The following is a 27,574-nucleotide window of genomic DNA, read 5'->3' as shown; positions in this document are numbered from 1 at the left end:
TACTTGGTGGTGCAGAAATAACTTCCACATCTAAGTTTCTCTGGTGCTGATTGTGTGACATTAGTCATTGTTATGACCTTGAATAGAGTGTGGTAATTTCATAGGCGGCTCGTAGCCGGGGGGGGAGGGCAAGGGGTGCTCCTGCTCCTCATTTCCAAAAGTAAAGGGGTCTTGCCTGCTCACTTTTCAGAGGGAAAAACTAATAATCAATTGAAAAATGATGGATGGATTGATTTATTTCACAAAAGTAAAAACTAAAAATTACAAATAAACGAACATTTCTCATTCTTATTTTTTAAGAATGGAAATTTAAAATGGAAGAGGAACGTCTATGGTGGCCATCCGTCCCGATTTTTGATGCCATATTCTATTTTTAGAAGTTATTAAATCAGTAATATTAAAAACCAGTATGTAATGTAACTCAATTTTCCAAAAATTAAAAGCAGCTTCAGGGCCACGCCCCCTACCCCATCACTTCTTTTGACCCCCCACTTGTTTCGGCCTCGGTAATTGCTGCTATGGAATACAATTTACATAACTGTATTCATGTACCACATACTGTCAAGTGTCAAAAAACGCCTTCCTTATCTCTCAGACTGCATCAGCAAGCAAAATTTCTAGCACTGGGCTAGAAACTTCCTTTTATTCCTGTCCAGGTTGTGCCCAGAACCTGTTGCTTGTTCACTTTTTGGTAGAATTTGTATTTTTGATTTTAATGTTGCCTCAGATAAAAGAGCTGACAATCATTATTCACTTAAGATTGATATTTTTCCAGGGGTCAATCCAGATTTATATTTTTAGGTCTGCATTTTGTGAAAAAAAGAATTTTTTGTGAATTATTATCGTTTTGTGCGCAAAAGAACTAGTTTTAAGGCATTTTTCTTCTGTTTGTGAAAAAAATCCTGTCATATGGTAAAGAGTATGGTTAACTATCACAAATCTAATTTGAAATCCCTTTGGCCAAAACGACTTTGCTCTGGAATGTCTTGAAAGCTAGAGGGTCCCCCCCCCCCCCGCCATTGATGTTTTGATTTCAGACCAATTGAGATTAGGCTTACTAATCACAAGGGAACTGTTTTAAGATATGAAATTTTGTTAAATGGCCTCTTCTACGATATAGAATTTTGTGAAGAGGCCACATAGCGAACCCAATTTGTGTCTGAATCGACCTCTCTTTTTAATATATTAATCAGTGTATATCAATACTGCCATGGGCAAGTAAACAGCAGTATCTAAAAAACTGAATTTTTGCGAACAAGTTTTTGGTTCACTGACAACAGTTGGAATAGAACGATATTTTCATGCTTTATTTGAATGCCTCAGTTGCCAAATCGATTAACTCCATTTTTAAAAAAAAATCCTCATTTCTGCTTTAATAGTGCTTAATCAATGCTTAGAATGTGAATTTATATTAAACTTTTGGTTCAGTACATTTCTGATCCTGCAATGGCAGAAAATGTAACATGAGAGCCCGTTCACTCCTATGGATAACACTATCTTCTTCATCACTTTTCTCGACTTTTTGTTTTACGGAGTTGATCGATTTGGCAAGTGAAGCATTCATTTAAGCGTCAACCAAATATACAAGTTTCTACAATAAAGCTAAAGCACAATAAATGGTGAAAATGTAAAAAAAAAAAAGATAAAATGAAAAATTTGCCCATGTTGCTGTTTACCTTCCCAGGGCAGAATACATATGTTTATTTATTTATTTATTGTATAAAATGCCGTTAAAATTTTAATTTTTTACAGGTAGCAGATCAAGTTCCATATCTAAGCCAAGAGATAGGCCTCAACCATTTGGACCTTTTCCTAAAGGTCAGTTGCATTTCCTGTTTTGTGAACTTTCATTACATGTGGGATAGAGGAAATGTCATTTTTACTTTTCAACTAACCTGTAAAAGTTAAAATTTGGTCATATTTTGTGAAAATGTTGTGACAATATTGGTTTCTGTTATTTAAATGCTGTCCATTATAATTGAATTTTTCTTTTTCTTTTTTCCCCCCTTTAAAAAAAGATTTGCAATGCCTCCTATTAAAGTAAAAATGTAGAAATATTTTTGTTTCTTCACAAAAATTGCAGCATTTATACATATTATAAAATTTAATTTTATAAAAAATGATTTTTGTGTGTATGTGTTTATAATTTTAAGAAGGAAACATGCTAATTTTAAATATTTTATTTTGATGTTTCTTACAACTAAACTGCTTTGATATTATTTGCTTAAGTCTGGTTTTTATTAAAGTTTTTTTTTTTTTTTCAATTATTAAAAAAAACAAGTTAACAGTTAGTATAAATGAATTGCTCATGTGAGACAGAAATTAATATATGTATGACAGGATTTGGTGTATACATAGGAGAGTTTTATATTTTTAGTTGGAAATAATATATATATATTTTTAATGAAGTTTTTAAACTGAATGTACTCAATGCCGCAAATTGAGGTGCATCATGCAGCATTTTCGACATACCTAAATAGGAAATTCAATTCATAAGACAAGTCTTTTTAATAGTAGGTAAATAAAAACTATGATTTTTTTTTACATCAAAAACATCTTTATATTTAAATAATATTAATTTTATTATTCTTTTATTGAAATATTTTCAGGAAGAAAAGTTCTTGTTGAAAAAACTACTCTCATCAAACATACAACAAATCAGCAAAAGAAACAACAAGACGCTCAAAGAATCCAATCTTTAGAAGCCCATAGTACTTCACACACGTAAGGAGAATTCATTTGTTGTTTTAAGAAACAGCCAAATTATTTTAAGTCTATTCTCATAATAATAAATTCTTTGCCAGAAAAGAATATTTCAATAGTGTCTGAAATTTACTCTTTTGAATTAAAAAAAAGGAAATGTTCTAGGGGGCTACCGTCCCCTGCTTGCTGTCATACATCAACCCCCCCAGGAACTGCTACTCCATTGCATTTCTTTTATAGTTGATAAATAAAAACTATGATGTTAGTTGCATCAAAAACATCTTTATATTTAAAATCATTTCACGATTGAAGCTTGCGACCTGGTCGGATCTATAAATTTTGAGCCCTCTTGCAACAAAATCTGTAGGGCCCCTCCCCAGAGGCCAACATTGTATATTTGCAATGCTAATAAATCTTAGTACCAGTTTTTTCCATTAAAAAAAATGTTTTTTTCCCCATTGGGCCCATTAAGGGCATGCCCCCCCCCCACGCTGTTCGGTCTGTGGGTACACAGATCCGGTCCTACTTGCCTCTTTCTTTCACCACACACTAACTGCATCATTATAGTCAGGTGCAGAATGTGGTAAGCTCAAAATGACAATAAATAGGGTTTTCCGGTTTAACCTGCAATACTTCTATTTTCGCAACCGTTAATCCTGGATGTATATTTCCAGTTGCAAAAATGTTCAAAATCAGATGCAGAATTAAGATATTGAAAGTTAGAAGCAAAAATAAAAATGAGTCAAAAATTCAAAATTTAACTTTTTAAACGGGCCTTAAGTCCCGCAACTTATATTCAGGGAAATTATCTCGACTGAAAAATAATTCCAACACAAAAAGTTTGAGATTAGTATGACCAAAATTCACCCAGATATAAAATGCAGCATTTTGTAATTTACACCATTTTACACTCATCGTCAATAGCATCTTTTGGGGGAAAATATAGCAGTTAACAAGGGTTTAAAATTATATGTGTCATTGAGTGATTTTTCGAACTCTTCAAGGTTTTGTAGTGTGTTTTTGAGTATCATTGCATAAAATTGGCATTTATTTTTAAATAGCAATGCAAAATATAAATACTTTGTTTTTTTCTTCGACAACCTGTCATTCTTCTGAAAGGACGATGAGTTCCAATCTCATCTTCTGTATGACTCCTTAAAATTTCGAACTTGAATGGCTACTTGAGTTTTCATCTCACAAATATAAATTTTTTTGTGTTAGTAATATTTTTCAATGGGGAGATAATTTCCCTAAATATAAGTTAGGGGGACCTAGGACCGGTATAAAAATTAAAATTTTGTATTTTTTGACTCATTTTTATTTTTTCTTCAAACTTCCAATACTAAACTCTGCATCTGATTTTAAACATTTTTGAAAGTGGAAATATGCATCTAGGACTAACGGTTGAAAAAATGGAGGTCTTGCATGTTAAAGCAGCGGAACACCCTGTATTCTAGGTACTAAGTTTTTTGTCCTTGCTAATCTTGTTAGAATGAAACAATAATAGCCCAACATTTGGCGATTGTGCCAAAACTTCAAGTGTCAAAATGTTCCCCGCTATTGCATTCTAATTTAACTTCAAATGGTTTTGCTGAGTTGCAATAAATTAGTATAACAGTGCTGCTCTAGTATTATTTTCATCTATTGCAAACTAACGCATTTGATCTATTCCGTCCTTTCCTGAAAACTTTAAATGTAAATTATGAAATTCAGACTTATTTTTCTACTTCATAACGTTTCAACAGTTTCTTTGACTGCAGCGATTTTTAGATTTTTATAATAAATATAATAAGATTTATTTATACATATGTGTGTGTGCATAACAAATTTAACTATTTATTTGAATTGAGAATAAATAGGCAAGTTAAAAGGCTTGAATCTGAGATTAAATTTAGGACTTTTGGATTACCTTTTCAATGCTCCGTGAACACAGGGAAGCATTTCCCCCTTTCTAATGCAGTGAATAGGAGATGAATGACTCACAAGGTCATCCATAGTTGCTCAGTTTAGACAGGGGGGGCCACCTGGGGGAGTTGTGGCGCAGACTGCACCATTGAAATTTTTAGGCGGGGGGGGGGAGGGTTTGAGGGTTATTTTTCTCATTTTTTGTGGCTCTTGATTTAGGGGGGGCACCCCTGGTTTAGAGTACTACAGAGGAAACTCCTGATTGGAAAGTCACGCTCAGAGAGAGTTTAGCACAGGGTTGTAGAAACAATTACCTTTACATTCCATGCGATATCCGCTTAATCTTTTAAAAACCTTTGAGTATCTTCCTCACAAGATATTTTTTTTCCCCCAGAGATAACCAAACATTCTTGAAAGAAACTATCAATGCTGTTCTAGAAGGAGAGGGAGTTGGTTGGTTGAAGCTGAGTCGAGTGAAGAAACTGATGGAGGATGAAAATTACAGAAATTTGGTAGTTTCACGTCTAAATAAAACACTTGAAAGGAAAATTGGGCCTGATGACCATATTGATGATGTGGTAAGTATCTTTTACTTGCATAACATGTTTGTTATTTGCATATGCTCTTTTTTAAAAATTAACAATAAAAGTTAAAATCTGTTTATGTATCTGTATGTTGCTTTTTTTTTTGTTGTTGTTGTTGTTACATTTGTGCAGTTGTAAGCTGCTGTAGTTGAGAAAAAAAAAATGTTTGGGAGAATGCAGCTTTTTATAGGGTGAATATCAGGGTTGACGAATTTTGATGGGCTATAAAAAGGTCAGTTCAGATTACTTATTCCAGCTTTAATTCAAAAAGCAGACATTTATTTTATTCAAAAAAAAAGGTGGTTTGAAACCAATTTACTTTAAGTTTGCATTTATTTTTTACAATAATAAACCAAATATTTTAAGGAATGGCTTCCCCCCTTTGTTCTCCTCAACTACAGTACTGGTTGTAAAGCAGAGTTTGTGTGTTGTTGTATGTGTGTTTGCCTGCATCGGTCGTCTGTTGACCTGATGAAAAGGTCCAGAAGTACAAAGTTTTGCTTGCAGATTCCTTGAATTATTTTTTTTCCTTCTCCTCTTTTTTTTTTGAATTTGAATTTTTTTTTTAAATTTAATTTTAAGTAAATGTTTTGCATAATTTTGCTAATTTGGAGACAAATCACACTCACTCATTTAAACTTTTGATTTAATGCTCTCTGCACAAAATTATATTTGTTCAAAGCTTTTAAGTCGCTTTTACCAGAGTTATGACTCGTTTGCAGTACAGATTTTAAGGCTTCTCTGATAGTGCACAATTTATTCTTCATGCTCATAAGTTAGCAATTTATTCTTTCAGATCACTATTTTATTTCATCTATAAGTTTGTCATGTTATCTGCTGATTAATAAATAAAATTCTTATAATTATTTGTTTTTAATACATGTTTAAGGCTTTGCCAGCAGCATTCAATTTTTAACTACTTTATCTTACTTTTAAGCAATTTTTCTTTTTTGACTATTTGAGATTTTTTTCCTACTGTAAGCAGTTAGTTGACAAAGAAACTGTTAATACTTTAATTTTTAGGTCTGCTGACCTTATTCTAATAAAGATTTTTAGAGGACCTGTTGACATTATGTAGAAGCTTAATCATGACAGTGATTTTTAAGGAGTGATGTTCTTGTTCTGATGGTGATACTTTGGCTGCTTGCCTATTCTAATGAGGGATTTTTGGACCTTTTTTTCTAAAGGAGATGTTGAGGGATTGTTGCCATAAACCTGGTTGGAATTTTCAGAGTAACTGTTAACATAATTAGAAATTGTTACCCTCATTCTAATGGGGATTTTCAAACCGTTGTGAATTGATTGTAATGGGAATTTTTGAAAAGCAATGTCTTGAATGATGGCTATTTGTTGAGTCTCTCGTATCCTTTAAATCAACAATCAAATATTGTACATTTACATTTGAATTTTGAGAGAAAATTTTTAAAGTGGAAATCTGGTGGCATAATGAAAGTGGTGATCAAAAGGTAAAAACCTCACTTTCTTCTTCCTATTTTTCATTTCTACTGAAAGACTTTGGGAAAGCATGATGTATTTGAATGAGCTATGTAACAAGTGATCACTGGGTTTTTTTCCCTCTCTTTTCTCTTTGTTGTCTTTTTTTTTTTTGGGGGGGGGGGGGGGTGAATCATAATAAAAATTATATTTTCGTAAATGTAGATGGTAGAAACAACATTATAACACACTTGGAAATTGAATTGCATGCAACTATTTGGGGATTACATAGTATCACTTTGTCATTACAAATAAAAAAAAAATGAAATTCAGGAGGAGAAGCCATTTTTTCTTTTTCGCTGATAAAAGGATTATTGTAACTCTAAAACTTCATTTATTTTGCATTTGTGTGCAGTATAGCGCTATGTTTACCTTATTCATTTTTTACACAATGATAAACATTTTATTTTTATTGGATTCATGTCTAATTTATTGTATAAAATTTTTAATGTCTTTTACTTAATGAAAGTGTAATGCATAGCACATTCTATTTCTGTTGAAACTGTCATATATATATAATTCTGTTTATTATATTTTATAGTGTATTACAAAAGCTGTTTGGAAAGGATATTTAAAACTTCTCCTTGCTGTTATCTCTGGCTTAGAACATTCATATAGCAATTATGGGCTCGGGGGCATGGCTAGTGCTTTCCAAGTCCTAGAAATAGTTCATACGCATTACTGGGCAAGAGATATTGCTGATGAACAGAGACTGGAAACTGGCACAAACACTACTGCATCTCTTTCTCAGGTAATTATTGTTATGTTTATATTATTAGTTTCCCATTACTTATGTATAATGCTCAGCTATAGCTTAACGTTTTATCGACACCAGAATTGAGCACCAAAATTGAAAAATTTGTGCTACTTTATATACTTTTACTTTCTGGTCTGAGCTGTTTTAACTGTGGAAGAAAAAAAATCTACCCTATTGTAGAAAAGAAATGCTACAGGGCTACAGCATTTTACATGTTTAGAGCTGAAAAGAAATAAAGAGCAGTGTTTATGATGCTTTAAAAATAACATTTTACTTTGCTGTGTGTTCAAAAATACTAAAATTCTGAAATTATTATTTAGCTGTAAGAGATGGCTATCTGTCCTATTTTGCTGTGGGTATAAAAACTTGACTGAGCTATTTCTGGATACTAAGTGAATGCAGTGCTCATTCCCCCCCCCTCCCCCCATAAAAATCCACTAAATAGATGAATTCAAAGAAATACAAATACTTTTGAATAATTGTAATTTGTATCGAGGATGATACAATTTTTATTATTTATATGGTTTTATCAGTACAATGTTGATTGCACTCGCTTGTCAGAATGAAGTGTTTCTCCCATAAAATATGACATGGGATTCATATTGCAATCAAAACTTCTAGTTAAAATGTGAAATTGATTTCATTCATTTTATAAATTATTTGAGTGTACTGAGTGAGTGTTTTGTGAGAAATTATTAAATAAAAAAAAAATTTTCAACTTATAAAAAAAATGTTTCTCATGAGAAAACTTTACTTTTTAGCATAAAGCTCCATTTAGATTTGAATAAAAACTTGCCCAGTTACTATAAAAATATAAAGAAATTTGAAGGTTTTTTTTTTTATTTTTTAATTTTGTGTTTTTGTAAAATTTTCTTTGGCATGGTGTATTTTAAGCATATATTGGCACAAAATGCTTTACAGTGAGATTTTTAATGGGTTTGTCTTTTTTCTACTTCAACATGCAAAACTTTCTAACATGTTTCAGATTTATATTATATCTGGAGAAATTTCAAATAAATTTGACTGGCAATTTTGTTAGTAGGGGCCATTTAACATTGACCCCAAGAATACTCAGCTTCATCAACATCTACACTACAATAGTTAGATCTCTCAAAGTACTAAAATAAATTTCATTGCCATCTCCCCTTCGTAAATTCACATGAGCTTTTAACTTAATAAGGGTGCTTATTGTGTAAAAAAAAAATCTTTCTGGAAGAGCTTATGACCCCCTTTGTGAGCATTAGAGATTTTTTTAAACTTCTGGCAAACTCTTTTTTTTTATTCTTATTCAAAGTTTAGTATGTTTTCATAAGCTTTTTTTTTTCATTTCTCCGAGTGTTTTTAGTGACTAAATTCTTATGTTTTTTTTTCTTTTAGGGAAGTAGTCCTTTTGGTAGTGGCGAGAATCTGTACAAACACATGTCTGATTCAAGCCGACCAGAAGACACTGTTGGTTTATCTGTAGGTAAGTGATTTATGTTTAGGCTTGTGCTGAATCATAGTTGGAGGGTAATTTTTACTCTATCAGAACAATTCTTAAAAAAAAAGGAAATTCTGGAGTACAACATTTACAGCCTTTGCAGAAACAGTTAATAAGATGCATCATTCCAAATATTGAAGAAAAAAACTCGAGCTTGTTCTCTTTAAAGATGAAATGATAATAGTTATGATCAGGGCTGCAGAATTGGAGTCGGACTGATTTTGGCCTAAAGGAGTCGGAGTGGAAGGTTTAAAATTTCAAGAGTTGGAGTCGGTCATTTTCCCCTAAGTCCGCAACGCTGCCAGTGCTTGCGGAGTCAACTGATTTTGGAGTAAAGGAGTCAGAGTCAAGGGCTCTAAAATTCCAGGGTCGATCATTTTTCCGTCGACTCCACAGCCCTGGTTATAATTATACTAATTTGATTCTAAAGCTTATTTACCAACAGCATTCATCTAGTATTTTAAAAACAATTTTAAACTTCTGACTTTATTGTTATGTTATACTTTTTATACACAATACAACTAATATTACTTGTGGTTTCACCTAAATAACTTCTAAATCAAGTTGTGGGTGACTGTTATTCTCCTAAATCTATTATACATCTAAGAAGATATAATACATCCAAATCTTTTTCTTTATTTTTATAATAATAAAAATGATATGTAATAGTATGATGCATCACTATAAAAAAAAAGCTATTTTATTGCTGTTAATGTTGGGAAATGTCAAGTGCTACATTTAGGGCATGGAAATAAGTGTACAAGTTATTACTTGTAAGGTTCAGTCATTAGTCAGGCAGAAAAAGTTACTGATCTGGGCGTCTTAATAAGTCAGGATTTAAAGTTAAGCCAACAGTGCAGCATTGCTAGCAACAAAGCCAATAAGATGCTTGGGTTTATCAATAGATCTATTTCAAGCAAATCTAAAGAAGTTCTTCTGCCCTTATGTAGAAGTTTGGTATGACCTCATTTGGAGTATGCTGTTCAGTTTTGGTCTCCCTATCTTAAGAAAGACATTAATGTATTGGAAAGGGTTCAAAGGCGAGCTACAAGGCTAATTAATGGACTTTCTCACTTAGACTATGATTCCAGGCTTAGAAGGCTAAAAATGTACAGTCTTGAGCAAAAAAGAGACCGAGGGGACATGATTCAGTTATTTAAATTTATTAGAATGAAAGATGTTACGGGGCTGAAGTTTAGCACTGAAAACAGGACAAGGGGTCACTGTTTTAAGCTATTTAAATCCCAGGCTAACATGGATATTAGGAAAAATTATTATTATAGCAGGGTAGTGGAACCTTGAAACAGCTTACCGGAAGAGGTGGTAATGAGCAAGGGAGTAGATAGTTTTAAGAGGGCCATTGATCTTCACTGGGGATTGTAAATTGACCACGACCAGTCTAGCTGGGCCCAGAGCCTGTTGCTGGTCGTCATTTTTGTATTTGTATTTTAAACTAAAATTGAAAGGAAAATATTCACTGCAATTTCTCTTTACTTTTGTCTTGTTAGGAATAGATTTTTCATGTAACATTCATGCCTATAAAAATTTCTTTTTAGTATGTAAGTTTTTAAAGCATCCGATCCATCTTCTATCATAGGTGATTTCTCATTAAGGATGAATTATTTTGTTATTTTTAACCGGATGTTTTTTCTTTCTTTCATGTCAGCTGGATCAAGCAAAAGTAGTACAAATAGTAGCCCATCAGAATTTCAGCATCGCTCATCTCCTGGAAGTGAAAGGGATCTTCATGAACGAGGGCAACTTCCAGAATCGCATTGTAGTAAGCATAGTTATGTAATCTCCCTGAATTATCAGTTAGTTTTAATTTGCAAAGCATGAAATTCTGTAGGGATTTTTACATGGTGATCAAAGCTTAATCCATTTTAAGTTTTGTGAAATCTTATGCATATACATATCTCCCTTAACTAAACAAAATGAGCTGTAGAATGTTAGCATTTTCGTTAGTGATACACTTTTTTTACATGAAATACACCACCAGCTCAGTCATTTCCATCCGAGGACTGCAGTTTCGTGCTTATTAGCTGGAGATGGATCTTCAGCTCAGTCAGTTTCCTATTCCGGTCTGATGAGTGCTAATAAGCACGAAACTGCATTCCTCGGCTGGAAATGACTGAGCTGGCGGTGTATTTAATGTATTTCTGCTTTAGCCCTGACTAATGGGCGGTAGTTTACTGAATACACGTTTTTTAGTCATTGAAAATATATACACTCAAACCTGTTCTTTTCTGGTCTTTTCTGTGCAATTCATTTTGTGCGATATATGAAAATTTCAGACTCAATTGACAAAATTATTTATAAAATGATTGGAGGGTGGGGGGAAGCAGTATCTTCAAGTGAGGACGTGCACCCTGATGGGAGGTTACTGTGACCTCAAAAAAAAAATCCTTATTCCGGAAATTTTGTCCGACTATTCGGCAAAATTATCATTGCTTGTTTATTTTGATCTTGTTCAAAAAAAACTTCCTAGTTTCATAAGTTTTTTGGGTTATTTTGTACGTGAGATTTTTTTTATGCGGGTCTATCCAGCGCATATTTTTTTAACTGTTGTAAAAACAATTTTTTATAACTACTCGTAAATTTTGGAACATTTTTTTTTTGGTGATTTTTTTTTATGTGGTCCCTATCCATTGCATAAAATCAGGTTTGGGTGTACATACTCATAATTTAATCAGTGTACAAGGTAGTCATAAGGTTTTCATGTATAAAAGAATTTTTTTATGAGGGGCCTTAGCTAAATATTATGAAAACTTTTCAAATTTAAGTTTCTAAATATAAAATTCTTCATTCACAATGAATAGTTTTAAATTTATTTCGAGAAGAACCCCAACCACTTCAGTTTCTTCCTTTAATCATTCTCACTAATGTACACCCTTGTGTACATTAGTGAGAATGATGTTACAAAAATATTCATGAATTTTCAATTATATAAATGAATTTTTCTGTACTGTTTCTAATTAAAAGGATAAGATCATTAACACTTTTAAGTTTATTATTTTCAATTAAGTAAAAATCTTAAAACATGCTCATTCATTTGTTTGAGTCATTGGTTTGATGGAAATGACTCATACTTTTATTTTTAATGTTTTAGATGTTCATATCACACCTTCACCCGAAAGTTCTGAACATGAAGAAGGCACTGACATGTTCAGAAGTATTATCAATGCCAAACGTAATATTCTGTTTTCTAGAATAACTAGCGTTGAATCTGAGGTACGCAAACTTTTTCTGACTACTTTCAATTAATTTCAGTTATCTGCTGTAACATTTATTGAATACCTTGACTTTTTAAATTTTGTGTCAGACTGAAAGTAATCTGCTTCATTATACATCAGGATTATTTTACTTTTGAAAGGAAGATTGGAGTTTTAAATGTGGACTAGAATGAATTTAAACCTGTTTGTGCTAATGCAGTTACTTATGTATTTTATTTCAATAAAGAAGAATGTGCTATAAACTGTTGTAGTGGTAAAATTAGTGTAGTTCTCCCCTACTCTTCCACAAGCTCATCAGCACTTGTTGAAACAGTTGGAAGGTTTTCAATTTTGAACATACTAGTTCATTTAAGGGACAAATTTTCAATACGAATTGGAAACTTTGTTTTTGGAACTTTTTAGTATTTTAAGCATAGAAATAGAATTGATTAAAAAATAGAGTTTTTTTTTTCTTTTACAGTGTCATTTCAAATAACTCTAAAAAAGAAAAGATGACAGTATTATTACCAAATAAATGAATAAATACTCAAATAAGATAAAATAAGAATATCAATCTACTATATACATTTTAAATTTGTCTTTAAAATTTTTATTTATTGAAAGTCATAATCAGTGCTAATCTTAAGTTGTTTCAACTAACTACAAGGTATGTGAGAAAAAAAAATCCAGATTTGCATGTTGTTATGCTCTAAAAATAACTAAAGTGTGCAATTTTTTTTTAAGTATGCTCTTATAATATATTTTTAAAACTTATATAGAGAAAAGCTGTAACATTTGAATGAAAATAACTAGTTTCTCTGATTTTTCATTGCATTATTGAGGCGATCTACCTGTATTGAAACAGTTATTGGCACAGAAAATTTTATGCTCAGTTGTTACTTTTACCTTTGGAATTTTTTTTTTTTTTTTTTTCTTTTCTCATTTGTTTCTGAAAAGGGGCAGTATTTATTTCTATGAAATGGCTTTCCATAGGTCGCCCAATTTTTTGTTCACTGTGAAGAACAAAATTATTGTTCAAAGTTTAAAAAAAAAAATCTGTTTTAAAATCTGAAAACAAGTGAAAAATAGTGTAAATGACTTGTTTTAAAAATATTTCTTTTTTATGCATTCATACGCACCTAGTATCAAAAGAAGCAAAAAGCTGCTATTGCATATGCACATATGCAGTTCCATATAATGTGGGCCGTAATTATGACACATTAGTGGCTATGTTCATGCTTGTCGATTCAATAAGATGGAAAAAATATGAAACATCTTTTTTTATTGTTAAGTTTTTACTTAGCAGATATTAAAAAAACATTCTCTTGCAGTTGTAGTGCTGCCTTTTCCAGCTATAATTACTATAACTTCAACCTTTTGGTTAGCACAGCTCCACATTAATGATTTTATGCTCCTAAATATTATTAGCAAGGCTGAATGGCTAAACTATTTATTTACTTTAAAAACGTTAACTGTTTCTCGCTATGAAAACTTCTTTATTTTGTTTAAATAATTAATTTTAATATCCTATGAAACCTGAATTTTTTTTTTTTTTTTTTTTTTTTATTCTGCCACAATTCTAGTTCGAGTTTAATGTTGTAAACATTACAGTAATGGGAAATCCATTAGAGACAAGCCTTGTTGGGTTTTATGGAAGCTTACCTAATAAAGGAAATAAATTTCAGAGCAGATACTTAATGCTAAGTGCAATGAATGAATTAACATTTTAACTTGACTGAGAAAGCAAGTAATTTTTGTGTCATTTTATTAAAGTATTTGGAGAAAAATAGTATATAGCTAATTTTGAGAAATCTGTCTATAAAATATCTTTTGCGAAATTTTTATTTATGTTGGGTTATTATTATTTTTTTATTTTGTGTGTATTTGCTTACAACTAATCAACACCAAAATCAAGACTGTTCTCACCTTGAGTGCAATTAGATCATTTTATTAATTTAAAGTTAAATATAAAAAACAAAAAGTCAATGAATACTGTATGTACCGCTTTGATCTTACCTCTGCCAATTACCTGTCCCAAATTTCTAGTATATGGGTGATAATGAAGGAAATTTAATTTCTGAGCATGGTTTTTTTTTTATTGTTTTGAAATGCAACATTAACATGTGATAACTTTGCGATACATTGTCTATGCATGCACAGCCATTTTTTATTTAGTTAATTATGTTTATTTCTTGTATTTTTATTTGGAGAGTTTTGAACCACAAAATTCTTAGATTTTTTTGCACTAACTATTATGGTAATTTAGACATTTCTTTAGTTTAGCTGTGTTATTATAACATTTTGATATTTTCCCTTATGGGTACAATTAATAAGCATTATGTGTTTTTTTTTTTTTTTGTAATTTATGTTTTAAGCAAGGTCTTGTATGAATCGTATGTATTGTTTAGGTATCTGAAACGGGGACTGCTTTAAGTCAGGGATCGGACCAAGCAGTTCCGAGTTGTAACGCTAGTGATACTGGAAGCATGACTACGAATCCAACATATTACAGAAATCTTAGGATTAGCCAAAATTCCTTCAGGTCAACTGTATCAGATAGTGAAATTGAAGCAGGGAATGTAAGTTTTTATCTGAATGTATTTATTTGTGTACAGTAGAACCTCTTTCTATAGGGCCCTTGTTAATCTGGACCAAACTTGTAGCCTTTATAAAAACATTTATATTTGTATAAATAGTAATTTTAAATTAGGATAGCAAGTACTTAACTATAAGTATGTGAAATCAACTTTTTACTTCCTTTTACAAAAAAGGAAGTATTGTATTCGCGAAAAAAATTTCACTCAAAAATCGGCCTTAATTTCCATTTTACTCACCCCTGAATGAATGTTGAGATTTTTTTCAACTCGACCACACGTGGATAAGGACCTAAGAACGTATAGACACGTGAAATATCCATTTTCACGATTTCCGAGTTAATTACAACGAGTTTTCTCGTGATGTCTGTATGTACGTACGTATGTATGTGTGATTATATCTCGCATAAGGGTCATTTCATACGAAATGAGCAAAATTCGCAAAAAAGTGGTGGCCGCATGGTAACAGATTTTTATGAAATTTGGTATACAGGTTCCTTTTATGCCTATATAAAAATATCTAAAATATTTTTGCTTAAAATTTTTTATTTGAATAGTTACATGCGATTGAAAATTGGTCAAATTGAACAGCATTCTCATAAATGCTAAATGTTGCATTTTTGAAGGCTTGTATCTTATTAACTATTTAATAAAAACATAAAAGTTATATTTTGTTGCAATCTATGGAGTAGGGTAATTAATCTGATATCAGTAAAATTTTCAAAGTTATTATAGTTAACTTTTAACTGAGTTTCAAATACTGAAAATATTTCAATTTTCTCATATTTTTATTTTTTAATCTCAATCTTTAAGAAATGCATTAGCTTTGATGAAATTAATACCCCAGAATGTGCTAAAGTATCATAAAAGAAATACCTTACTTTTGAAGTTCTATTTTCATTCCTTTGTCTTCAAAATCAGCTTTAAACTTAGTGCCATTTTGTAAAATGATGATTTTCCCCTTCACATACACACAAAAATTCAAATGAGGGAAAATTCAGAAAACTTCAAAATTTTACAAGAATATAGAGCTGTGTTTCTACTATTTGCTTGAAGAAACTCGAAATTGGTTTTTGATTTCCAAACGTAAAATAAAATTCAGAAAAATAGCAATTTCTTTGTGTTTTATGGGTCAATCCATTTAGGTTCGATGGATTTGTGCGCTCAACTATTTTTAATTTTTTTTTGAAATTCATATCCCTAAAAGCTGGATATAAAAAATGTTTAAAACCACTTTTATTTTTTCTCAACTGGACCTTTGATTTTTTAGAGGTCATCAAAAGTGATTTGTCGTAGTCAAAAATGGTACTTTTAGATCTTTGCATTTTGGCCAAAATATATTTGAATTACATTTATGACAATTACTTTAACACTTTGATGTTAAAGTGCATAAATTGATAGTCTTACATGCTGAGTTACGTAGCTGTAAATTAATAATTAAAATAACGGCAACAGGTTAAACTTCAGGGTCTAAGTAAAAATTTTACTCATTTCAAAGGGAGATAACTCGCGTAGGGGACGGAAACACAAAATGAAATACGGCAAAAACTAATCACTGGAACCATGCTAAAAAGAATATGTAACTGTTGCTGTGTGTTTGTGCACCCTTTATAGATTACAGTCCCTCAAAAATCGGAAAAATGACAAAAATGACATTTTTAGACCCCTGTAAACCAAAAGGGGATGGAATTAAAAATAAAATTTCATGGCCAATTGAATATTCCATTCAAGTACTATGCATGTTATACATATTGTTTTTTGTATTTGGTTTGTAAAAAAGATACAGGTCTTTGAAATTGAGCAGTTTTGCTAGTCAATTCACACACTAAAACAGAAATAAAAAGTGTGAAAACTTCATTGCACCTTCTTAAGTTACGTATATTGTGCCCTATATAATACATTATACTGAAAAAACGTATTGTAATTTTAAAAATAATTATTTTAATTTTATAACTTAGAAGTATTTGAACATGAGAATGAATAGTTTATACTGTATGGAACCTGTATGGATTGACTCTTATGTGAAATTACGAGAATTCAAAACACTAGATAAACGACTTAATGATGCAAAAACAAATATATCTAACATTTATTTCGATTTTAAAAAAATGTGCATTTTAGCAAATACTTCATAAAAAGGCTTTTGAGAAAATGAAACACGAAAGAAATGGTTAGTTTTGCTAAACTTACAATAAAAAGAACTAACTAATGAAATTTTGCCTAAGTTCAAATTACTCTAGTAACAAAAATACGCTGATACCAATGATTAAAATTTAATAGCATCTAAAAGACACTTCAATATATTACATAAAAAAAACTTGAGTAAATTTAGAGCATTCCCTCATCTTCAAAAAAACATCTAAAATAGAGGAAAAAATGAAATTTTCGATTTTTTAAAGTACGATTTCGTCATCAAGAAATTCATAAACAATAATTAAATTAGAGCAGATAGTTAGTTATAGATAGTTTTTCAATCTGAATCATTTTTACTCTTATATTTTCATTAAAAGAGCTTGAAGAGTGATTTGAAATCTGAAGTAAATTGGCAAAATTTCAATATTTGTTAATATCTCAGATTCAAAAAAAGATCCGAATAAATTTTACTTTGCTTTTTCCCAATAGAGATTTGTTTATAGAATGCGGAAATATTTATTTTTTAAGTGTACGTTTATAACTTATGGAGTTATTGAGTCACAAACTGGCAGCAATGAACTCCGAAAATTTACGCTTAGCGTAAGCATCAACTTCTAATGTCAATAACAAAGCAACAAACAGTTTTTAAACTTCCATACTTTGCATTTCCTCATAGATATGCATGGTTTGCCTAAATAAAAATTTTCATTGAAATCTGTGACATGTCAGCCACAGCTGATTTGCTCATTTCGCATGGAATGACTCATAACTCAAGAACGGTATGTCCTAAAAAGTTGAAATTTGGTACGTAGATTCCTAGTGAGGTCTAGTTGTGCACCTCCCCTTTAGGTTGCATTCGGGTGTTTCTAAAGGGGTCTTTTGCCCCTTTTTTTGGGGAAACCATTGTTAATTTCGATGTAAACTCCATTGGTGTTATAATTTGGTGGACACTTGGCGATATATCGCCAGTGTTTTTTTCACCAAGTTTTGTCACCAACTTGGCATCAACGTTGGCATTTTTTTTTTTTTAAATCTGATTTTAATTTGGCCACTGTTGGTGATATTTAGAGAGTAAACTATTGAATCACATTAAAGTTGCCAGTAATGAGGGAATGACATTAAATTGGAGTAAAAGGAAGTCATGTGATGCACACATCAGCTCGTTATTTTTATGAAACAAAACTGCTCCTGCATAGATCATACAATAAATTTTAGTAAGATAACAAACAACAGGTTTAAGAATTTTCATTTGAAGTTATGACTGTTTCATGCAAATTAGCTATCTAATTTAGATTTAAAAATGCATAATGCTTGTATGATTATCTTACCAAACTTCAATAGATACGGGTCATTCTCCTGCAATGTGGAATTTTGCAATCCTGAATTTTTAATTTTGAACTTTTCAGGAAGGATGCAGTTTGCATTTTTTTGAAAGACAAAATATGTGTCTTGGTAAAACTACAATAGTTCATTAAACATGTATATTTATTTTGCAGATAATGATGCTTTAGTTTGTAAAAAGGACAAAAAGTGTCATTAACATTCCATGTTAAAAAAACATGTAGAAATTATATAAAAAAATTTTTTTAGTGGTTTTAAGGTTTACAATTAAGTACCAGCAATAGCCTGACAGAAAATAAAGAACAAATACATCAATTTAAGTCTTTTAATAAATTAAAAATTATTTTGAGATTCTTTTTTTATAAAAATAAATTTACTGAATGCATTACATCATTCATTTTCACTCGTTCAAATTAAGTCTTATAACTTAAAGTAAATATGTTTTCGAAAATACTAATAGAACTAACTATTTAAAATACCTTTATTAAAAAAATTGAACATTAATAGTTTGAGGACAAGCACTTCTGAAGCAAGGACGGTAATGACTCTGGAAGGATGGTAATGATCATGGCAGGTTGGAAGTGATGTATACATGTTTAAAATAACTTTAAGCAAACATACAGTAAAATTAATGTCAAAATGCTATGTTTTTTTCAAAACAGAATACTATGACGTCATTTATGTATTTATTTTGCATTAAATACAGATGCTGCGAGTTTCTCTATGGAATTATGTTCCTCTTTTGCTACACAAAAATATCTATGAGAAATGAGTACAGGAGGATCTTTAATAATGCAAAAAATGTGTTCTGTGCCTATCTGGTGCTTGTCCTCTTCTGTGGACCAACAAAATTACTTTTTGTTTTTGACCTGGACATAAAGTGGATTCTCAGACTATTACTTTGGTTTGAATCAACAACAACTGCACATTAAGGTCTGAAGTACTTAGCATCCTATGACAAATTACATTAAAACCAATCAATTTAAAATATAATGTACTTTACAAAATGATAGTTAACTGGGAACCACTGGCCATTAAAAATAACAGCAACCAACTGCCCAAGGTACCTATTATATAAGATAATTTTTTTTAAAAAGTAAGTTTAAGAAAATTACATATCTAAAATATTAAAAACAATTCAATGTACTGAATTTGAAGATAAAAATTTATATAATTAAAAAAACAAAACAATTAATTTTATTCTATCCTCAGTCTGTCATTGCCATATAAATTTTATACTTTGTGCTGGATGGTAATGATATTTCAATTTATTTTACCCCATGGCTAAACTGTAGCTACCATTCTAAACATTTTGCACATTTTGATCAAAGGTTCATCGAATGTAAGCAAATAAAAAACAAAAATATATAATAATGTTTAAAATAACTATCAATAGGTATGGATGGTAATGATAGCAATAAAAAATTTTCTATTCAATTTGATAGCTACACATCTAAGCAAGAAACATGAAGATTTCCACACAGTAAATTTTTGCTTTTCAAACAAACTTAAGGTGGCTGCTACTAAAACTGAATACTGTTTTTGTTAATAGTACCACCAAATGGTTATGAAAGAGTGTAAAAACTGTTGGATGGTAATGATGCAAAATGTCAGGGACAAATTGAAACTGTTTCACTAAAATTTCAAAATTGCAATCAAACAAAAAAACTTTGTTTTGAATTTGATTATGTGAGGCAATTATGAAGAAATTTTTTCAAGGCATTTTCTAGTTTTATTTGCAGTATAGTTAGATCACAAAAGACAAACATTGAGTCGAGGGACAGTGGATGGTAATGACTTATTAGTATATCTTTTTAGTCTCAACAAAAATAGGTATTGTCTATCACTGTTAAATCCATGTTATTTTGTTCAGTAGAAGGTTATAAATGAATAGTATTAAAAAAAAATAATTTAAAAAGATTTATGAGGTTGCAGCGAACATGGGACGACGGAAAATTCCACATTTCTAGAGAATGACCCATATGCTTATTATATCAATTATCTTTTTTTTCTTTTGTTATTTAAGAGTTTTATTCCCACCTTTTATAGCACTGCATTTTTGTTGCTATTTGTTGAGTCTTCCAAATTTAGCACTTTACTGTTCGGTTAATTATTGATAATTAATCCTTATTTACACATATCCAGCATTGAACTTAAACAATCATATACCGACTTTATTTTGAGTTATTGAAATTTGCATTGTTTTTGAGCTGCATTTGGAGTAATTTTTGCTTTAAAACTTTTAAAAAAAATTTCAGTGTATCACTTAATTTTTTGGTGGAAGTAGATGTTTTAACTTGCTGCAACATTTTGTTTTTCAATTTAATTATTCACATTAAATTTTCTGTTCATGAATTACTCGATATCCTTCTCTTACCAAATAATTTAGTTATTTTTAAATTTTTAAGGTTTCACCTTCAAAAATTAGTCTAAAAAGCTTATCATTGCCTCAGAGCAACAGTAAGATATCTAATCCCAGAAATAACACTAAGATATCTTACTGTTGCTCTGAGGCGATCTTATGTAGTTGCAAGTGATGTATAGTTTGTACTATAAATTCTATATGCAATCTACAGGATGGTTCTTGCAATTGAGAACAGGAAGAATATATTTTCAGTTGTATATTACTTAATTTATGCTTTTATTACTTTAGTGTTATTCACAATTTTTTAATTAATTAAAAAAAATAGAAAAAAGTGCCAAACAAAACCAAATTAATATATTTTAATGATGAAAGATAAAGATTTTTCTTGGGGAAGGCTTGCGACATCTCAACAAAGAAACTTATATTATCCACATGGTATTCATGCTCAGTCGTAAGATGGTTTTGTAAATTACCCAAAACTAATCTCATTCTTTGATTCAAAGCCACTTTGCTCTGATTACTGATGCTTGTGTTTACTATTTTAGAGCTCTTCTCTCTGTAAATTACTCAATCCAAGAGTGAAGGACAATTTTCAACCTTTTTTTTGTCTTGATATTTTCTAAATGCTTATTTATATTTTATTCCAATATCAAGTGAGATGTATTTGACTTTCCTGTTTGGTACTTAGAAGTGACTTTAAGTTTCTTTAAAATATAGTTTTTAACCAACCGCCAGAAACGTACTCCGAGCATATGGAGCAGCAAAAGCAGCCTCAGTACCGGATTCCGATACCATGGGGGAAGCATGATCAGTACATCTTCCAATCCTGTGAATGAAGCCACTAGAACTTATCTATTTGAGGGAATTGTCGGCAAAGATCGTTCAACGTTATGGGACCAGATGCAGTTCTGGGAAGATGCCTTCTTCGATGCCGTTTCGCAAGAAAGAGATATGGTCGGAATGGATCAAGGGCCAGGAGAAATGATGGAAAGGTGATAATATTATTACCTTTTATAAGCATACAAATGTTTTACAGAGAAAAAAAAACTAATCTAAATAAACCGATGCATTTGAAAATATACAAAAAATGAGCTAAAATAGTCTTTCAAATTATTATTATTTTTTTCTCTCTTTAGATTTGCAATCTTTTTATTTATATTTTTGTCTTGATTTCAACAATTGTAATTATTTAGTAGTATAAATTAAAGTATTAATTCGTATTTCTTACTTGTTGATATTTCATCTTAACATCAACATTTAAATTGAACAGTTTTTTCTTTTCCAACTGGTACTTAAAATTACATCCATTTTATTCAATACAATTGACATGTTGATATGTATTACTCTCATACTCAGTATTACGAGTCAGAGAAAAATTTTAATTGATATTTTCTTTATTGGACCATCAGCTAATGTATCAAAATACATTTTGTACCATAGAATAATTTTGAGGGCACAATATCCAACTAAATATTTTTAGTCGTACATTTAGTCAGACTGCATTCACATCTCTCGGCTCTCTGAGACATGGAAATGAAAAATAGACAACACTATTCTCCAAAGAAGCACAAGTACCACACATTTAGGTTTGGTGCTGGATAACAAATTAAATTTCAATGGTCAGGTGATTACAGTTATAGACAAAATTGAGAAGAGAGCCTCAATTTTGAAAAGACTAGCCAGTGCCAAATGAAGAAGCTCACAGACTACCTAAAATTAAACTCCCACACCCGTATAATAATCCTATTTTCAAATATGTTTGAAAGTAGATAAGTTTGAAATATTAGTTTCTACCGCTCAGGGGAAGATAAACTCTTTGGAAAGAGAGCTGTTGGATTTGTCACAGGTGCAGGGAAAACAACTTTGATTACAGCTCTGCACTTCAAACCCACTAATTGCCACTGAAATTAAAAACAAGCAGCCAGTATGTTCATTAAAATGAAAGCATCAGATGCAGCAAAATAGGTGAATGAAAGCAAACCAAATGCTTTGAAGACCCATGTTCCTCCTCTGAAAGTTTGCGATGAATTACTGCAATAATTAACTAAAAGCAAACCAATTAATTGCAACAAAACCATGGCTAACTCCCTTCAAGATATAGGTATCAATTATCAGCTAGATATTAGCAACTTGGGACAGAAAAACGTCCGTACTTTTCCTAAGTTATGTGCAATGCATTTCTAGGATAATTCTTCTTTTTCTTATCTAAAATGAAGAAAAGTTATGGAAGATGCATGAGTAAAGATAAAAGTTAAGATTTAGTGTAACCTTTTAAAGTTCTCGTATGGAGGGTCGTCCAATTTATATTATTAAACAAATACCTTTAACATAGTAGTTTCTTCTGTTATTACATAATAATGACAAATAATGAAATCAATCTTATGTTTATTTATCAATTTGACTTTTCTTTAATGCAGGTATCAGTCACTTTCTGATATGGACAAGAGAAGGTTAGAGCATGATGAAGACCGTTTGTTATCAACCATGCTGTATAACACAGTTGCATTTATGGTAATGGTGAATGTCAGCAAACAAGAAATAAGAAGAAAAGCTTGTCGTCTGTTAGGCAAATGCCACATAAGCTTAGCATTCAGTGCGGAAGTAAATGAACTTCTAGATCAAATAATCAAACTGGTACTTTTCTTTCTTTATCCTTTATTACGATCATTACACTTTCTGTTTTTTTTCAATTAAGTTACATTTTAATAAATCTAACTGAACTCCAATCATATGAAACTCCAACTATCCCAATTGAATTTTGAGACAAATGAAAAGATTGAAGGAGGGTGGGATGAGAAAAAAAAGAAAAAATACTGAAAGAAAAATTGTGTATGTGTATATATTTTTATCGATAATTCCAAAATTGCTACAATGAGCTTGTGCACAGTATAATTTTGTTTTTACTGTCATTTTCAATCTAGTACAGAATTTAATGATTATCATCATATTTAATTTTATTAATAGTAAAAGGTGCATTTTTCTTATAAATTACATATTTCTTTTCTCAATTGCTGAACTATACAATCATTAAAACCATAGCTGTAGAGTTGCAGAGGAGTTCACCGACTCTGACTTCAGGAATTTTAAAACCTTCGACTCCGATCCTTTTTACCCCAAAATCAGTCTGACTCCGACTCCTGGAATTTTAAACCTTCGATTCCGACTCCAACTCCGTTACCCCAAAATCGGCCCGATTCTGACTCCGCAGCACTGATTAAAACTTCTCCTAATCAACCTAGTTAATTTTTGTTGATTAGTTTAGCTTGAACTGAATTTTTGTTAGTTATTTTTCAATGTTTTACCTAATTGATTTTTTTTTAAATTTCCAAGTTGTTTTAGCTGGTGTACTTTGCATAGTCACATAGATTTAATTTTTTTTCTAGAATGGTAATGACATCGATTTGAAACCTCTAGCGAGTCGGCAGATGCATCGGCAGTCTTTTACTGTGCATTCAGGTGTTGATGCTACTGGAGATATGCTGTTCATGGAGGTAAATTTACAATAATGAAATTATTCAGTAGAGGTTTTCTAAAAAGCTGTTTTGCTCTTTATCTGAATTAATTAATCCTTAGATAAATAAAAATAATATCTTTATGTTGATAGAAATCAAGAAAAATATTTTTGAAAAAAAAAAAAAAAACAACTTTAATGCTACAGCTGAAAATTGGTCTAAAAAGTAAAAAGTAATTTTATTTTTTGAACACTATTTATACTACTTCTAAATGTAATTGTTGAAGTCCGCCCAAAAGCAGTAGGAAAAATGATTTTTAACTGTATTTTCGTTTACATTTCTCAGAAAAAAACTCAAAATTAAGAACGAAACATTTATACTGGTTCACAACTTACGTTGTTATCAATGTAATGTATGCAAATATTATTGAAGAATCTAAGTCCATTAAAATTTTATTTGTAATTGAACTATGGATATGTATGATTTTATCTATTGTTTTTGTACCAACTTCCAAAATTAGGTTTAAAAGTAGTATGGATGGTGTTCAAAGAATAAAAATATTTTTTACTTTTTAGCGCAATTTCCAGCTCTAAAAAGCAATTAATTATTAAAAGTAAATTATTACTGAAGTTGGTTCTATTGTTTAAAAAAAAAGGTTCTTAGTTTATGCTTTGTTAGTGTAAATATATTTCAGAAACCGTATAATGTTACCATCACAACACTTCCCTTTATTTTTTCATTTCAATGCTTCGTATTTATTTTTAAAAAATATATCAACTCCTCTAAAATTTTAAGCAGTTGGCCTTAAAAACTAATCCTTGTTCCTCTCTGGGATTTATTTGTGTGCGAATCAAATTAGAACCATTAAATATTTACAGTTTCCAAAACTAATTTTAATTTTAAAACAATACAAGTTAATCATGATAAAAATCCTATGTACTTGGCCCAGTGATCTATTGTTGGCATTAGAAAGATAAAAATACCATAAAGCAATGGTAGTAATGAATTTCATCTTCACTTCAGAAAAGCCTTCATTCAAAGTTCTCATTATGATTATCTTTACTGATAATAAAGCTGAACGTCTGGATCTCTGTCTGTCTGGATGTCTGGATCTCTGTGAGGCTCATAGATCTTGGCTGTTTGGCCAATTTTCACAAAATTTAGCGCAAAGTTGGTTTGTAGCATGGGGGTCTGCACCTCGAAGCAATTTTTCCAAAATTCGATTTTGTTCTTTTTTTTCCAATTTTTTAAGAAAATTTTACCCAGCAAATTATCAAAACGTGAAATAGTAAATTATGAAATTATCATAACGTGGAACCGTAACATGGGCAAGCCATTTAACATAGCAAATTGGCGAGAAATTCGTCATCCATTATTTGTAAATATACTGGCGAACCAAATGACCTTTTAATTTTCTACTATGGGCAAAGCCATACAGGTACCACTAGTTATTTATATTACTGTTTCATGACAACCACATTTTTAACAATGGGTTTTATATTTAATCACTTAATAGAGAAATTAATAGGGTTATTTAACCACTCCCTATCCATTAAAAAAAAAAGAATTGTTAAAATCAGTTCACCCAGTATGATGTTATGAGCTATATGTGGTATTAACTGATAACTGTCTCCTCTTTGAAGTCAGTTAACCCCTTGAGGACCAGCGCATGGAAAACGAAGCACAGTTACGGGACCGAACGTTCCAAAGTGGAACGCCGCCATCGGCCTGAGCCTTTACAGCAGTTAAGCCTAACTGAACAAAAATATTCATATAAAATCAGCATTTCAAAATAATGACTTGATATTTTAAATTTGCTTAAACAATGTACTACTGATTACTAATTATTAATATAAAGACTATTACATTATTAGAAGGGAGTGAAAGAAGTAGAATACTAAAACTTTAACTATGTGCACAAAATTAAATGATATGTGCACAAAAACAAAGTTCGAGTTAGACATCATGAGTGTGCAATCAAAGAAAAAGAAATGTAGCAAAAAAATATGTTCCTTATGTAATTTTAATTAAAACAACTTAGGTCAACGAATTTAAACTAGTTAAATTCCCACGCGACAAGTCTCAAAATTGCTTCATAATTCTCTCGAAAACATTCCCTTTCACTCACTTCGCTAACCATTTTTATTGCAATGTTCCAGTCTCCAAATAAAAAAGAATAAATAAAGAAGAACAATATCAGAAAGGATTCAAAAATAATTATAAACATCAGTGCCGCTTGAAACATAGACTAATAATAAGAGTAGACCGAGCTTTCCCAGACTTGCTGATGAAAAATTTGGTTCATGGATACATCATGTGACTGGTGGAAGGCTCGGCGAAAACTTTGGCGGCATGGTTGCCAGCTGGCAAGATTATCTATAGTTTGGCACTCGGCATGTATTTTAAGACGTGTTTTTATCATAATTTTTTCCCCGGGTTCAGAGATGATTGAACTGTTTTTCTTTTAGTTATGCATTATTTTGACATTAGTGATTAGTTTTTGATCGCAGTTTTCAGTAACTTTAATTTCATTCGGAACTACTACATCAGCGTTGGCGTGAACGTAATGGCGTAAACGTTTTGCGTTAATGCAAAAATGTACTAATCGGTATCTTAAATTGAAATTGTAGGCAAAAATCTTACCGTTTGCCGATTCTTTTTGGGCGCTTGCATCTTTAATTGCTTAGAGAGTTATTAAAATTGAATAAAGAAAATGCACAATACTATCTAAACGAAAAACTCACTATATTAACAAAATATTTACAACTTAAAATAACAAATTTACAAATCAGACTCCATAAAAGATCATTCTTCCGTGTTTCATCAATTCTATTTATTTTATTTCTCGCTCGCGTTGATCGTCTGCTACGATCAACGCCCGCTGTTGCTAGGATATCCACCAGTCACATGGTTTGGTTTATGAGCAGCAAAAGGGTTGCCATAGCTCGGTCTACTCTTATTATTAGTCTATGGCTTGAAATCATTAATGTACTCTCATCGAATGGGGAATCCCAAAAGTCTGGAACACATACGCAAAAATATTTTAACCTTCCTCCCCTCCCCCATAATTTATTAAGCTAGATGTATATCTCTTTCAATTACTCGTAACAAAAAAAGAGAAGCAAAGATATAAACAAGAGCAATTGAGACCTCATAAATCATATGCGCAGAGCAGTGATTCACTGTTGTTTACATAAAAAAAATCTATCCCATTGAGAGGCCCAAATAAGAAACTAAAGCGTGTACATGAAGGTCAAATACCATGTGACTCGAATATCATCAAAGTTATAGCCATTTAGAGCCATCTATTATCGTTTAAATATTCTTTTAATTCGTTCCATTTCGAGAAAGCGTATATGTGACGCTAGGACGTCAGCGTCGATCAGAGCGCGTAGCGGATATGTGCCGCTGGGCTGATAAGAGAGGAATTGTTGCGTAGCGTCCGCGTGACGCTGGGTGCGAACGGGTTAATAAAAGCAACATTTTAAAGATTTAAAAAAAAAATGAATGTTTGCAAACGTATATTTCCGTATTGCAAGAAATTTGCATTGAAA

At 31.1% G+C, this 27,574-nt stretch overlaps 1 protein-coding gene across 1 annotated transcript in view; it reads left to right on the top strand.

The window, feature by feature from the left end:
* LOC129225220 (MAP kinase-activating death domain protein-like) overlaps positions 1-27,574 on the top strand; it is a 101,207-nt gene that overhangs the window by 36,084 nt on the left and 37,549 nt on the right. Inside the window, 11 exon segments of the mRNA XM_054859792.1 lie at positions 1,753-1,818; positions 2,610-2,724; positions 5,003-5,186; positions 7,228-7,437; positions 8,821-8,908; positions 10,590-10,703; positions 12,033-12,154; positions 14,544-14,714; positions 21,286-21,560; positions 22,986-23,202; positions 23,952-24,059. Coding sequence (XP_054715767.1) covers positions 1,753-1,818; positions 2,610-2,724; positions 5,003-5,186; positions 7,228-7,437; positions 8,821-8,908; positions 10,590-10,703; positions 12,033-12,154; positions 14,544-14,714; positions 21,286-21,560; positions 22,986-23,202; positions 23,952-24,059 — 1,670 coding nt within the window.

The sequence above is a fragment of the Uloborus diversus genome, chromosome 6 (assembly GCF_026930045.1).
Source record: "Uloborus diversus isolate 005 chromosome 6, Udiv.v.3.1, whole genome shotgun sequence".
Lineage (NCBI taxonomy): Eukaryota > Metazoa > Arthropoda > Arachnida > Araneae > Uloboridae > Uloborus > Uloborus diversus.
This window is presented reverse-complemented; position numbering and strand designations above follow the sequence as displayed.